We start from the raw sequence: 14,050 nt of genomic DNA on the forward strand, positions 1-14,050 counted from the left end.
GTAACGAAAGTGTTAATTTTGGCGATGAATGACCTCACCTATTTCGAACGTTTTTAGCAATGTTTTGATAACAATCATAAGTGGATAGCTGTGTTTTTCTTGTGTTGGTCAAATGCGGTAATGTTTACCGCAAAACCTGCTGGAACATGTCGACCAATCGGGTCAAGAGGGAAGTTCCTAGAAAAGATACCGGAAATACATACTTTTCTCCGAAATATTAATGACCTGAAATTTTTCTTTGACGCGGTTGCTTTTTTGTTATCCTGTAAAACTATGGAAGGCTTCATGCTCTCTTAAAAATTCCAGGCTTTCTGAGCTTGAAGAACTCAGAAGATAAGACGTCGATAAAAGGTAGGAAAATCTGAACAACTTATAATTATACGGCAGTTGTTATGACTGAGTTTCCTTGCATGTCGTTACACAATGTAGAGAAGAACTATATTGCTTGAATGAAAAACGTCTGCGATGCGACTAAGTCCTCAAACACGAAAGCTAGGTTTGAACAGGAGGAACTAATAAACTAATACTATTTTTTTTACTTAGATATCGAACTTTAACGCTCAACTCGTGTTATTCTATAGACCTGTGTAATTTTTCATATGCAAATATGGCCGGGTAAACATCGAACGCGTGACGAAATGGTATCAGAGCTTACTAGGAAGCCTAGATCTTCTCTTGTTAGATTGTTAGTTGTTATTTGAGGTTACAGTTTACACCGACGGTTCACTGCGAGATAACATGATACACAATTTTTCACCTGTAATTCATTTGTATGAGGCGGAAAGGAACAACCTGGATTAATATTATATGCTTAATTTAAGAATAATCTTTGCGAAAAAGTGCATATGATATGAAAATAGTGCTGATTTGATAAACGTATGACTAACCTCAGGAAAATGTAGAAATAAAACGAACTAAGCACGTAATATTGATTGAAATTTATTTTGAATAATTTTCAAAAGAAACACCTTGCGCATGCTCAGCGGCTTCTAATGGCGAAGGGAAGGTAGAATCTGAAAATTCAGGTATGTTCTGTTTAAACGGATTATTATGTTCCTTGTTTAGCAATCCTTACTAACTGGCACGTAGTTATGTGCACTATGACTTCAAAAACATGAACGTATGATGCATTTTTATTGATAGATAATCTACTCGAGTTACGAATGTGCTTTGACAGGAATTTAAACTGCTGATGAATCGGTTTACAAGACCTTGTTGCCTTAAGCATTGATCATCGTTGCTTTAAAAGCTCTCTTAAATATTAATCATAGCGTTACTACATTTTAAGATGGTCAAGATTCCTCCATATTTAGTACAAGGTAATTACTTCGTTTTCTTTAAAATTGCCTTCTTGAGGGGGGCATTGGGGCCTATTAGAAACCGCAAAACCGTAGAAAAAAGTCACTAAAACCGAAAAACCGGAACAAAAATCGACCAAAACCGAAAACCGCATGCAAAACTGTCAAAAGCGTTACATTTTCACATCCCAGTTATTAAAACCCAGATCGATCCGTTACAGTGGTGAAAAGTGGAGCTTATAGAGTAAACTACACTAATTTCATCACAGTATTTGTGAATGCCATAGACTTCGCATTCATATCTTCTAGAATCTGCTTAAATTATAGGCTTTATTTCAGCTGTTCTCTCGAGGACCTCGAGCGTGGTCTCTGCGGACTCAGCAGCTAGTAATGGAGCCCAGTTAAATTCGGGAAATTCGCACAAAATTGCGTTTAGCGGGTATTCGAGAAAACCGCATCATATATCAAGTCCGAAAACCCGTTAGTATTTTTCGCGAAAACCGAAAACCAAAAGCTAAAAAACGAGAATTGGGATCTCTAATGGCGCAGCAAAATAAATGTACTAAAGAAATACTCGATCGCGACATTAAAATTGACCCATTCACATGCAAGCCGAAGTCTCCATGTTGCCAATGTACGTGCGCTGAAAAAAGGGACGCAGTTGATTAGATTTTCAGACAAAGCTTGGTTGGCAATCTCACTTCGTAACCTTTGAGTTATGATTCTCTGAGGCAGCTCTGTAGCTTCTCACGATTCAATTTTTGGGGATCCGGTGAAATAAGAGAACTGAATTGGCGGGATAATTAAACTAATGGTTTATCTCAGAAGAGCTCAGAACGCTTTAATTATCGTGATCTGACGTATTATTGAGCTTATCATAAACATAAAAAGCCCAGCTTGACCAAGCTACAAGTATTTACAATCGGCTAAAACATTTCAGAGCATGAAATTTAGAATATCATGTACTCTGGTAAAGGATACAGAGATGAACTATTTTGTTATTAAACAACAACAAACATATGAAACATATGTGTGAACTGCGGTTATGAGACGTATATGAGAACGATCCTTCGCAGTAAAGCACTATTTGAGCAATAGTGAAAATCAGACCTGAAAAAAATTTCAGGCCTGTACGGGACTCGAACCACTGACCTCTGCGATACTAGTGCAGCGCTCTACCAATTGAGCTAACAAGCCAACTGGGAGCAGGCCATCAAATAAATTCGATATAAACCCGTAGATGATAAATCAAACAACAACAAACATATGAAACATATGTGTGAACTGCGGTTATGAGACGTATATGAGAACGATCCTTCGCAGTAAAGCACTATTTGAGCAATAGTGAAAATATATACGTCTCATAACCGCAGTTCACACATATGTTTCATATGTTTGTTGTTGTTTGATTTATCATCTACGGGTTTATATCGAATTTATTTGATGGCCTGCTCCCAGTTGGCTTGTTAGCTCAATTGGTAGAGCGCTGCACTAGTATCGCAGAGGTCAGTGGTTCGAGTCCCGTACAGGCCTGAAATTTTTTTCAGGTCTGATTTTCACTATTGCTCAAATAGTGCTTTACTGCGAAGGATCGTTCTCATATACGTATTTTGTTATTCTAGCAATATCAACAAATGTTTCCTGAAAGCAATTATTTAAATCAAGGTGAATTTACAAAAAACTTCATCTTTTACTGCTCTGTGATAAAACTTATTGCGTTTCTGAGAGCTTACATGATCCTGACAAAGCACGCGCGCTTTTGCTGTAAGTCCCTTCTACTGATTCACGAGTCAGAACTCGCTTCAACATGTCAGGACATAACGTTAGGGACCTTAAGCAGTCAGGACGGCAACGCCAAGGAAGACTTCGGTGAAAAAATGAATTTCTACTCTTAGTCAGAATTTCAAAAATGGCTGCATGGGCTTACTGTCTCATACGGCGCCACAGCTGAACTTCAGCATGACGTATAGAAGAAGCGTTGAGTTCCAAATGGAAATTAAATGAATTTTCCGTCGCGGTTTCGGTTCACAGACGACGCAAGTTTTGGAGATTTCACGTTTTTGTTTTGCATAGGACGGCTAAGAAATGTACAAAGTTTCAAAACGCACGTGCTGAGCTATTGTTCTACCAATTAGATCTCTTGTTTTTCCACGTCCTCGTTGCCGTTTCCGTCGTGGCTGTTTAAGGTCCCTATTAATTCCTCATAGACCTAGGCTATCGTCCCTCATTACAAAGAAAACACGACAAACTAGGTGTTCTCTCTCATTTCTCCTTTTTTTTTCTTAGTTCCTACTTGAACTTCATCCAGAAGATGGCTGAAGGCAGACATTTTTCTGACATGAACGAGGAAGAATGGTTAGCATCATAACAAACAATCAGACAAACTTACTTATCGACACACAAAAGTTACATAATTAACTTGATGGACTTCTTGTTTCTCATCGTTAATTTTATTAATCATAGGGAGGATGTGGAGGACTTTATACCAGGTCCTTTCATGGTAAGGCATTTTGACTCACGCTGTATTCAAATTTTTAATGGAGACTTCAGAAAAGTATCACTTTAGGGATCTTTGGTTAGGTCTCTGTTATCATAATAATGATAACACCAGGCGAAAAAGCTTATTTAAGTTGTTTTAAACGTGGATTAATCCCGTCTTAAATTTAAGTTTACTAAGTTTAAGCTGAGGTTTAAGCGACTTATACACTGGTTTAAGTCTGCCTTAAACCGAGCTTATACTATCTTAAAACTGAACCTTAATGTAGGTTTAAGCTGACATTAAATGCCTGTGAACAAAAGTATTCGTTTACGTTACATTTAATTGAACTTAAACTCGTCTGAAACACGCTTTTACAGTTAAACTAAGTGAAGCGTACCCCTCAGGATTACATTAATGATTTGATTATTTGAATATTGAACCCGCTAATTGTTTCTGGAGCGCAATAACGACTTGAATATTTGAACATGGAACCCGTTAACTGTTTCAAGAATGGAATAATGGATTGATTATTTGAACATTGAACCCAACAGCCGTATTCGGTTTGAAAAGGCGCGGATCATTGTTCAAATCAGAAGTCTATTTCAGATTGGATTCAACATGGCGTCAGACATGGCGGGAAAGGTGAGTTCGAGTGTTGTGTAGAACTTCTCGTAAATGTTGTGAATGGAATGTTATCGAGAGCTTTTTTCGCCTATTTACATCTTGACGAACCTGTAGAAATTCTTGTGTGTATTCATGGTCGAAAAAAATTGTTTACGGGCGAAGCCATCGCAAGATTGTTTTTGCAGTGTTTTTACATTTTCAGGAATCCTCGTCAAATATCAGACTTCAGAAATGGACTACTAGTTTGAACAATGATACGCGTCTTTTCGAAACGATACGGCTAACGGGTTCAATATTCAAATGACCAATTCATTAATGTTATTGTAAGGGGATTGGTTTGACTGTAAGTACTGTTTAGCTATTGTAAACCGAAATGTTTGTTTCTTAATCCTGTCTTAAGTTTACTAAGTTTAAGTTGAGGTTTAAGCAACTTATACATCGGTTTACGTCAGCCTTAAATTCTGCTTATATTGTCTTAAGGGTCAGGGTTAACTTATTCATACCGTGTAGGTGTACGAGGATTTGATTTAGGGTTTAACTAGTATTCGTATGGGCGTAGGTACACGAGGGTTTAATTATGTTAGGTTTAATTTACTTGTTAAAAGAGTAAATAGTCGATCGCAATTATATATGAAACGGGTGTGTAGATGGTATCCATGTGGGAGACATTGAGTGGTCACGCGACGCATGCGGAGTAAGGGTCATAAAACTTTGCGCATGCCCCCCCTAATTTTTCTCTGCCCCTCCTCCTCTGACCCAAAATTAGTGAACGGTCCTTAAAACATTTTTAACTTGCTCTAAATCGGTGTGTCATCTAAGATGACACGCTTACAACTTAAATCTTTCAGAAGGTTTAAGAAATAATATGAGTCGCTTAAGGCAGACCTTAAATCTTTCAGTGGGTTTAGGGTTTTTATCAGACTTTTGTAAATATTTTTAGTGATTTTAAATAAAGTTGGAATATTTTTCGTTAATGATGCATTTAGGGTTACTTAAAGTGGTCCTAATTCTCTTAGTTGATTTAAGGCTGCTTAAACTAGACCAAAATCTTTGAGCATATTTTATATATTTAAGGTCACTTAAACTTGACCAAAATCTTTCATTGGTTTTAATGCACATTTAATTGGAACTTAAACCTGGTTAAATAAAAGTATCTTTTTAAGTCAAGTCTAAGTTCCTTAAACCCGACTTAAATTTTCATTTGGATTTTATGCCCGTTTAATATTTCTGAAATGTCGCTTAAATATGGAATTTCACCAATTGTAACTACCACATGAAAATTAAATTTAAACCGAAAACTCACTACCGCTCATTACCTGTTCCAAGGTGTAAATGTCTTTGAAACATACATATATGACGGAGGAAGCTTTAATCGATTGATTTTCTGATTAATTAATCTATTCGAAATCTATTTTGTTCCAGTAATTTTTGTATTTTTTATTTATTTCATTTATATACATCCATAGTATACAGTTGTTGAAGAGCTCAAGAGGCAAGGCGATGAAAACGTTCGTGCAAAGCTATATGACGAAGCATTGGTGTGTTATACCTTAGCGTTGAACCAACAAGCTCCTCCATTCATGGATATAGCCATCATATCCGAAAAGCTGTATCGCAAACGAGCCGTGTGTTTCTTTAAAATGGTGAGTTTAGTTCCTTAGGTTCTGCAAGGATGCGGCATAAAGTCATATACAACTATTTTTGTTTTCTTACATGATCAGGGAAAATACGTAGAGGCCATCCATGACAGTGAAAGAGGTAAATGCTGATTTTTATTCTCTATAAAATGTTTAAACCTGGACTTAAAAAAATTTTAGTTTAATTTTATTTTCTCCTTTTCCTCTCTCTCCTTTTTTCGAAGCCATAATAAGAATAAAATATTTCATCAAAGATAATTTAGCATCTAGCTTTGATTTTAGTAGTAGCTTATGATTTTAAAATCATATGACTTGCAACATTGGCAAAAAAAAAGGACTTTTTCAAATGCATGCTGTTGGTTAATTATTAAGTTATTGAAATTGCCCACCATGCCTAGATGGCTAATAAAAGTATCAGTAACTCAGAGAATCAGTTATCCACATCCCTCAACAATGCGGTTGGGATAATAGAATTGTGACTATGATTCGAAACCAAGCTATTCGTATGATCCTTCTTTTTCCTTGCTAGCTATCGAAATAGCCGATGGAACCAACAATAAAAACTTGGCAAAATCACTTTTCATCAAGGTGAAAGCAATCATGAGTCTTAAAGACTACGTTGCAGCCTTTCCAATAGCGGTATGGTGCAGGCATTTACGACCCAATGTGAGTGAAAATGAAAAACTTGCTCTGATATTAGCTAATTTCAAAAGCAGCGTACATGATGTGTCCTTGTTTTGATATGCTTTTTGATATGCAAATGATGACTGAAGTACAGTTCCTGTTATATTTCTAATAAAAACAGGTATTAAGACGAAATTTTCTCGAACAAATAATAAGGTTCTTCGTATTTCATTTGCAGTGTGAAACAACTAGAGCAGTTATAAATGATCTCAAGACGAAACTTAAGGAAGAGTTTCGAAAGGTTGGTGACAGGTTGACACCAAAGTTGCAATATGTCCCAGCTAACCCTTCGCATTATTTTCCAAACTTAAGACATTTAATTTTTTTAATAACGCATCAATAGCATAATCCAATCATTGTCCTCAACACCTGTCTCAGCGGAATTGGGCTCGTCAAGCGTCAGGGACCGTCATCGCACCTACTGCTACATGTAACGCAAAAAAGTAGTAGCCACAAAATGTGTTTTTCAAATACAAAGAGTAGAAATATACCACAGAAATATTAAAGGTCAAACCATAAACAAGGCTTAAAATCCAAACAAAACTCCTTGTGTGGAGAGAACATTTAACAGATTTAATTTCCTTATATTTTTGTCTTATGAAACGACAGACTCTGACATCAAATGAATCCGAAACGTAGACGTGGCCAAAGCATAAGTGACTTCAAAATTTAGATCTAATATAAAACATAAACCTTGACAACCAAACTCTTCACGTGAGACATACAACGGAATGGTCACATCTACTGCGCTATGCCACAGATCGAGAGGAGATTGTCTGACCCTTGGCCTGGTCAATATGTGGAGTTTGTGGAGTTCTAAGGCAACATCCCTACGGAGTTGCTTCATGTAGCTGAGGCCTAATTAAGCTGATAAAGATAGACCATCGGGATTATAATCTGACGTTTATGAGTGAATACTATTAATGTTTTCTTCTCCCCTTCCTTTAGGGTGATTTTTTGATCAAGGTAGTACTCTACAAGACGCTTGAACTTGCCAACGAAATGACTATTAACCCAGAGACCCGTGAACTGGCTCTGGATTGTTATACTGAGCTTCTGCACTTGTTAGACTTCATGATTTTACCCGGAGTCCAATTAAGAAAGGCTAAGTGTCTTTTACAATTGGTAAGACATTATACTGCAATTTCAGTTTAAAAAGATGGGAAAAGTTTCATTAAATTCTTCTCAAGCTGACTAAGTTTTCTTAAAACACGCTAACTTTGAGCATGCTAAAACTTTTCCTTTCCTTCAATCGGCCTTCGTCTTCTGCGTTTAGGAAGGGTGTCGATATATTGAAATTAGGGTAACTGATTACTCCATTGTTATGCCTCCCTGCAGGGACGATGTAAAGAAGCGAAAGATGTTTGTGCAGACGGTATTTTTACCTACAAATCTCTTTTGTGCTACTTAAGCATTTAAAGGCTATTATTCTGAAATAATTGTTATTAATACAAGTTTGAATAATTCTGAAGATACAACAGTACTGATATTAAGAAAAAAACAGTAATGAAGCCGTTTGCCATACGACCCAAGCTCTTTCAACAGTCAAGAAAAAATAGGCAATTTTGTTTTAGACACAGTCTAATGGCCGGTTGCAGTGGCTAGCGTTAAGTGGGTTACGTTAACAAACGGTAGGTAGCCAACTTGCAACTGACAACGATTCGATCCCGGGTAAGGAATGGGGGGATTAAACAGAATTCTTGAGAACTTGATTTCGCAAGGTTCGAGATAATCTCCGATAATATGGGCCGGGACATTTGTCCATAAACTATCACTTCCAATTCAGTCATATAAATTGTCTGAGTCGATCGATGACTAAGGCCAAAGTTGTTATTATAAAGAGTATACAATGATCGTGAAGAGGACTTAAGGTTTGAAGAGGCCTTGAGCTTCGGCTTTGCCTAAGAAGCGAGATTTAAAAGTGTACTTGACAAGTTAACTGATGAACATGTATTGGCTGAAAACGAGTGCATTCTCATGTAACACGAGGACAAATTACAAGTAGCGCGCGCACGCTTTCAAATTTCTTCTGTCTTGACTATTAGTGATATTTTTTCATTTAAATTAGTAACAAGTTATTAAATGATTCCACTCGCAATTTGTAGTAATATGTATTTGGAAATTTCTCAGAGAATACAAATCGCACTTGCCATACGTGCTTCTGCAATTTTGTTATCTTTGAAAAATTTACTCGCGCTTAACAACACCAAATTGCATTCGAAATCATGTTATTACTTATACTTATTGCGTGAGGAATCCAAGCACATTGTTCGTTAAATACGTTTTGAACTGATGGGTTCTCTTACTTTGATTTTTTGTTTTTGTTTTGTTCTTTAGTACTTTGGCTACGACGTAATGATGTAGAAGCTCTAAGTCTTATGAGCGAAATAAAGCAGCAAATGAGACAAACGGAAATGAAAGAAGCAAAGGAAAAGGTATATATCATTAGCAACTATGTTTTCATCCTGCCTCTACTGGCTTCAGAACTAAAAATAAAGGCTGAAAGTTTCTAAAAAGAAACTGTAATGCTGCGTCGGTGGGGGTAACAAGGTAATTTGGTTATATCAACTAAGTTGAAATTGTAAATTGGCCACCGTAATGAATAAAAAAGCTGACGTTTCGAGCGTTAGCACTTCGTCACAGCGTTAGCCCATTCGCTCTGACGCTCGAAACGTCAGCTTTTGTATTCGCTACGGTGGCCAATTTACAATTTCAACTTAGTTGATATAACCAAATTCAGAACTAAAAGCTTCTCACCTAGTTTTCCAAAACGCGAAAAACCAAAATACACTTCAAACCAAGGAGAAAATACTTCCCAGTAATATTGTTAATTGTCAGGTAGGAGTAACTTTACGGTTTCTTCTTCCATTAAGAATAGTTATTTCATAACTATTAGACATGTTCCTCAGACTAAATTCTTGGTTTCAAGAGACAACGAGAACTTTTCGGCTTGGGAACAGAAGTCGAAAATTATTATTTCCGTCTTTATTTTAACCAGAAGAAGCAAAACATAGGAAAGTCAGAGCCTCTTACAGAAGAACGAAAGCATCCAGCAACCGAAGGTCCTCTTCTGAGCGAGGTAACTATAAGTTCTCTATATTGTTCTTGATGCGTACCGCTGAAGGCTAAATTCGCCACTGAATGCTGTAATAAACAACTGATAAAGTAGAAACTGATTTTTGCACTAAATCAATTACTCAATTTGAGATGTGTTTGACAGGGTCGTACTATTCAAGGAAATTGAATGCATGAACCTTTAGAAAAATGGCTTTCATTGAAATTAAGTCTCATTGTCTCTTAATTCCTTCTTGCACATATTTATATGCACCTATAATTAAAACCCTTGTTTTTCTCAAAAAATAGCTTTGTGGGTTACAATTACTGCTGAGACTTCATTTTCAATATTTCTGCAACATGCTGTATTGTTTTCCTTCATGTTAACTAGCATTATGCGCCATATCTATCTTACAGAAACAGAGTGTGCAAGAGATAAAAGACTCTTCTTTGCCTGTTTTGAAAAGTGGTGAGAAATTTTTTCCTCTTTAATCATTAGTATTGTCATGATTTTGGCCATTTTGAACTTTATATATGAGGGTATCCTTCTCTTTATACAGAAGCGAAAGAAGAACTTGTAGATCTGGATCCCGCACAAGTAGGAGGCTTTCAAAGCAAAGAACAAGGTACCATTCTAATACGTTCTCTCTTGGTTTTCTCCTTTTTCTCTGTATATTTTCAATTTATATTACGTATTCATCCATTTCGTGTTATTATGTTCCTTTTTCATCCAATGTTTTTCTACAGATCATGTTTGCCATTCCAAAGGAAGTAAACTGAAGAAAAAGAAGCGAAAGAAGGAAAAGAAAAAGAAAATGAAAGCGAAGAAAAAGGCCCAGAAGAAAAGCGAGAAATCATCAGGTAAGTCATAGCAGTTTATATTCTGAGAGAAAAAAGACTTTCTGTAGGTCACACTGTAGGTCAGGAGATCTAAAACTTTTTACAGTACATCCCTTTTTATCATTATGAGTAATATTTTGCTGTATTTATTCGACTATGATAGGTTATCGAGTTAATACATTTACAAAAAAAATATAAGAGGGCATGTAGTGCATAACATTATAATTCCTGTCATTATCGCGAGATCATGTTACATGGGAGTAAATATGTATAGACTTCATTTAATTTCTACCATAAGGTCTACTGGCATATAGTACTGATAGCAAAGCTACACGTTAAAAACCAATAATTCCAAGTACGTTCATTTTCACAGCACACCTTTCTTATAAATTTCGTTGCCTAATTTTCTCTCCTACTTTCCATCATTTTTTGAGTTGGTGATGGAATTGTTTTCTTGTTTCGTCCAACCTAATCTGACCTCAATGAAGTGTGTCATTTATTCTGTGTAACTGAACTGACACTTTCTCTATGTGATCAGATCTACCACCAGTGAGCAACGAGACGAATTCATCTCCTGATGAAAGCCCTGACGATGAAGATTCGCAAGCAACGGATTCCGTCATTGAAGATCCAGATATAAGCTTTGGCTATCTCCATATGAACAACACAGCTACCTTAACATCTAGGCATAATGTATCGGAGGTTGATGGGCGCGAAGAGTCTGACGGTGAAGAATTTACACTTGTACAGTATAATCGCCGCCAACCGCAAATGGGAGGAAATGAAATTTCATTAGACAGTCGAACGCAGTCCAAAGACAGGGTATCCAGTCTTGACTGCATTGTTTCAAGTGGAGAAAATTGTCAGTCATCCAATCGCGTTAGTATTCAGCCAAACGTTGAAAGGCAACGCTTACCACAAGGCGGTGCAGCAAAGATGGCAAAAATTCCGATCACAGATGCAAAAGCTAGACCGACCGAGTTATTGTCTGAAAAAGTTATGGCATCACAAGATCACAAGACATTTGCTATTACCTCTGAAGACAAAGTCAGCGACTTAAGCCAGACAAAGACGGAAGCCCCAAACCTTTTCAATTCTGAAGACTTCCCAACTTTGGAAAGAGGGCCTGTCAAGGTGTCAGAGAGCTCTTATGGTGCTCTCTGGAGAAATTCTAGAGCACCTCACTTGCCACTTGGAGAAACATTTCCTGATCCATCACCAAACAAGACTCCTGTCCAACAAGGTAGTTCCTTTGTTTTCCTTGACTCTCCTTTCACTGAACAGAAACAAAGGAATCCAGCACCAGCCTCAGTCGTCCAGACTTTCCAAAGCGGTAAAACTACAGTAACAACCGATACGCTTGCGGATAGGTTAACTGGTTTGAACAATCTTTCACCAATTCCAGAAAAGGTGTTTGTCGTTTGTGATCATTTTTTGAGAAGATGGCCCCCTTGCAACAATACGCAGGCCAAAACCTGTCAAAGCTGCGAAGATCTAGGCATGCTAAAGTACGCCGCCTGGAATGGCATCCACGATCAATGGCAAGTAATGCGGCAATTTCCTGCTGGTATGATTCCACCCACAGCTGAACTTGATATATGTAGGCATTTTGCAACTAGAATTTCCTGTCGAAAAGAGCCATGCACTTTTGCCCATGGGGAACTAGAAAAGCATATCTGGGAATTGCAGCGAGAAGGCAGTAAGTGTAACTTATTCTTGTCTGTTTCTGCTACATTAACAATTTAGAGGATGAAGAACATTTTTAAAAGGTGTTTTGAAGACTTGGGTCACCAATTATTGAATATTTTATAATTTTCTACATTTTTAAGGACTTCCCACTCCTGAAGAGAGTCTTCGTAAGTTACGATCCACAAACGCAACAGCACCCACGCTGCTCATGACACAGGCAAAAAATAGGAATTCCATTCCAGCTCAGGCTATTAACAACAGATCAGGATATCTTATGACAGCTTCTTGCAGAGATTCTACTGCAAATCCATCTTTTGGATTCGGTACTGTCCTATCTCAAAGCATGAGTCCAAGTCTGCCATTAAACACTTCCCCTGGAGTTCAGTTTGGCATGCCTCTTAAAAGCAGCCCTCTCTCGGCCACACGTGCCATTTTTGCATCCCAAACGGCTACTCCACGAAGCGATTCCTATAGAAGTCCTATTGAAGACAGTATAAACACTAAATTTCCTCTCGTTTCCTGCGCAATGCCCTTGGCACCTGGACAGCCACAACTGCCTCTTCAACCTTTACCTGTGTCTAATATTAGGATTTCACAGGCGGCCTTAACAGGAGCAGAAGCGTCAGAAGAACGTATTGCACAAGCTGCACCCCCTGTAAAACCTACTAACATGATACCAATGGTGAAACCTGAGGGATCAGTCTTACCTTATGACGGCCAGTCTCCATCTTCAGAGAAATCTGAAAGAAGTTCAACTCCAATCCACCGTTCGGCGCAAACATCCATTTCTACTTTCCAGGGGATTAATCAAGAAGCTGTATCTGCTCAAAGTCTCAGTGAAGGAGGCCATGCGAATTCTCAATATCCCACTTGGTCAAGCGCCCTCAAGACTCCAGGAAGACCGTCTACACCGATTCAAAAGACGACTGCCATCCCTTCAACCAAGTCTTCTAATGATTATAGAAAGGTCCCTAAAGGTGTGTACGTCGTGTGCGACGACTTCCTTTGGAAAAATAGTAATCGGGCAGCAAGTATTTTCGACAACAGCAAGGCTTGTAAAGGTTGCGAAAACCGGTCAAAGCTTAAGTACGCTTTTTGGAGTGACGTTTGGAAAAGGTGGGAATTGATAAGACCGTTTCCCAAAACGGTGAAAATTACTGTTGCATTCCAAGAATGTCGTCAGTATTCTAAACGCGAGCGCTGCCGTGAGGAGACATGTTTATTTGCCCACGGCGAGCAGGAGAAAACCATGTGGACAATGGAAAGAGAAGGAGGTAAGTACCAGACATATGCTCTTTGTTGAATATTCAGCAAGGATCTATCTTGTTGAGTTCATCATAATCATTCCTTCATTATTATAATGTAAATTGGCCATCCTAGAGAGTTTCTATTAAAAAGCTTTAGAAATTCTCTACGGCTGCCAATTTTCTTTTAGTTAAGAGCTCAGTCGATAAACTAAATAATCCCATAAAACCCCCTAACGTCGCAGCATCAGTTTCTTTAGAAGTTTATCCCACTTAATCTCTATTACACAGCTCATCGAAAGGATCCTTCATTGCACCATGCATAAAGTTTATTGGAGGGGTATCAGCGCGATACATCACGTCTCAAACTTATTGTACTGCTAACACAAATTGTATATTTATTTAAGGGAACTACATACATATGAATTCCTGAGTGTTATACTGGATTGGACGTTTCTTTCACGTTGCTAATTTTTTGACACAGCTATTGCTTACTCCCAA

At 37.8% G+C, this 14,050-nt stretch overlaps 1 protein-coding gene across 2 annotated transcripts in view; it reads left to right on the forward strand.

The window, feature by feature from the left end:
• The window catches only part of LOC111336066 (3'-5' exoribonuclease HELZ2), a 61,410-nt gene that overhangs the window by 27,231 nt on the left and 20,129 nt on the right, over positions 1–14,050 (forward strand). The window contains exons 1-17 of one of the 2 annotated variants that reach the window (XM_022942095.2): positions 216–351; positions 963–1,025; positions 3,585–3,653; positions 3,762–3,798; positions 5,868–6,044; positions 6,123–6,159; positions 6,568–6,704; positions 6,901–6,963; positions 7,671–7,847; positions 8,061–8,097; positions 9,060–9,157; positions 9,721–9,801; positions 10,194–10,245; positions 10,337–10,402; positions 10,524–10,637; positions 11,155–12,315; positions 12,446–13,579. In XM_022942095.2, coding sequence (XP_022797830.2) covers positions 3,610–3,653; positions 3,762–3,798; positions 5,868–6,044; positions 6,123–6,159; positions 6,568–6,704; positions 6,901–6,963; positions 7,671–7,847; positions 8,061–8,097; positions 9,060–9,157; positions 9,721–9,801; positions 10,194–10,245; positions 10,337–10,402; positions 10,524–10,637; positions 11,155–12,315; positions 12,446–13,579 — 3,415 coding nt within the window. In that variant the 5' untranslated portion in view covers positions 216–351; positions 963–1,025; positions 3,585–3,609. Of the gene's footprint in view, positions 1–215; positions 352–962; positions 1,026–3,584; positions 3,654–3,761; positions 3,799–5,867; positions 6,045–6,122; positions 6,160–6,567; positions 6,705–6,900; positions 6,964–7,670; positions 7,848–8,060; positions 8,098–9,059; positions 9,158–9,720; positions 9,802–10,193; positions 10,246–10,336; positions 10,403–10,523; positions 10,638–11,154; positions 12,316–12,445; positions 13,580–14,050 lie in introns of those variants that run through there. The other variant, XM_088736281.1, reaches the window with a different exon arrangement.

Source organism: Stylophora pistillata, chromosome 10 (genome assembly GCF_964205215.1).
Source record: "Stylophora pistillata chromosome 10, jaStyPist1.2, whole genome shotgun sequence".
Lineage (NCBI taxonomy): Eukaryota > Metazoa > Cnidaria > Anthozoa > Scleractinia > Pocilloporidae > Stylophora > Stylophora pistillata.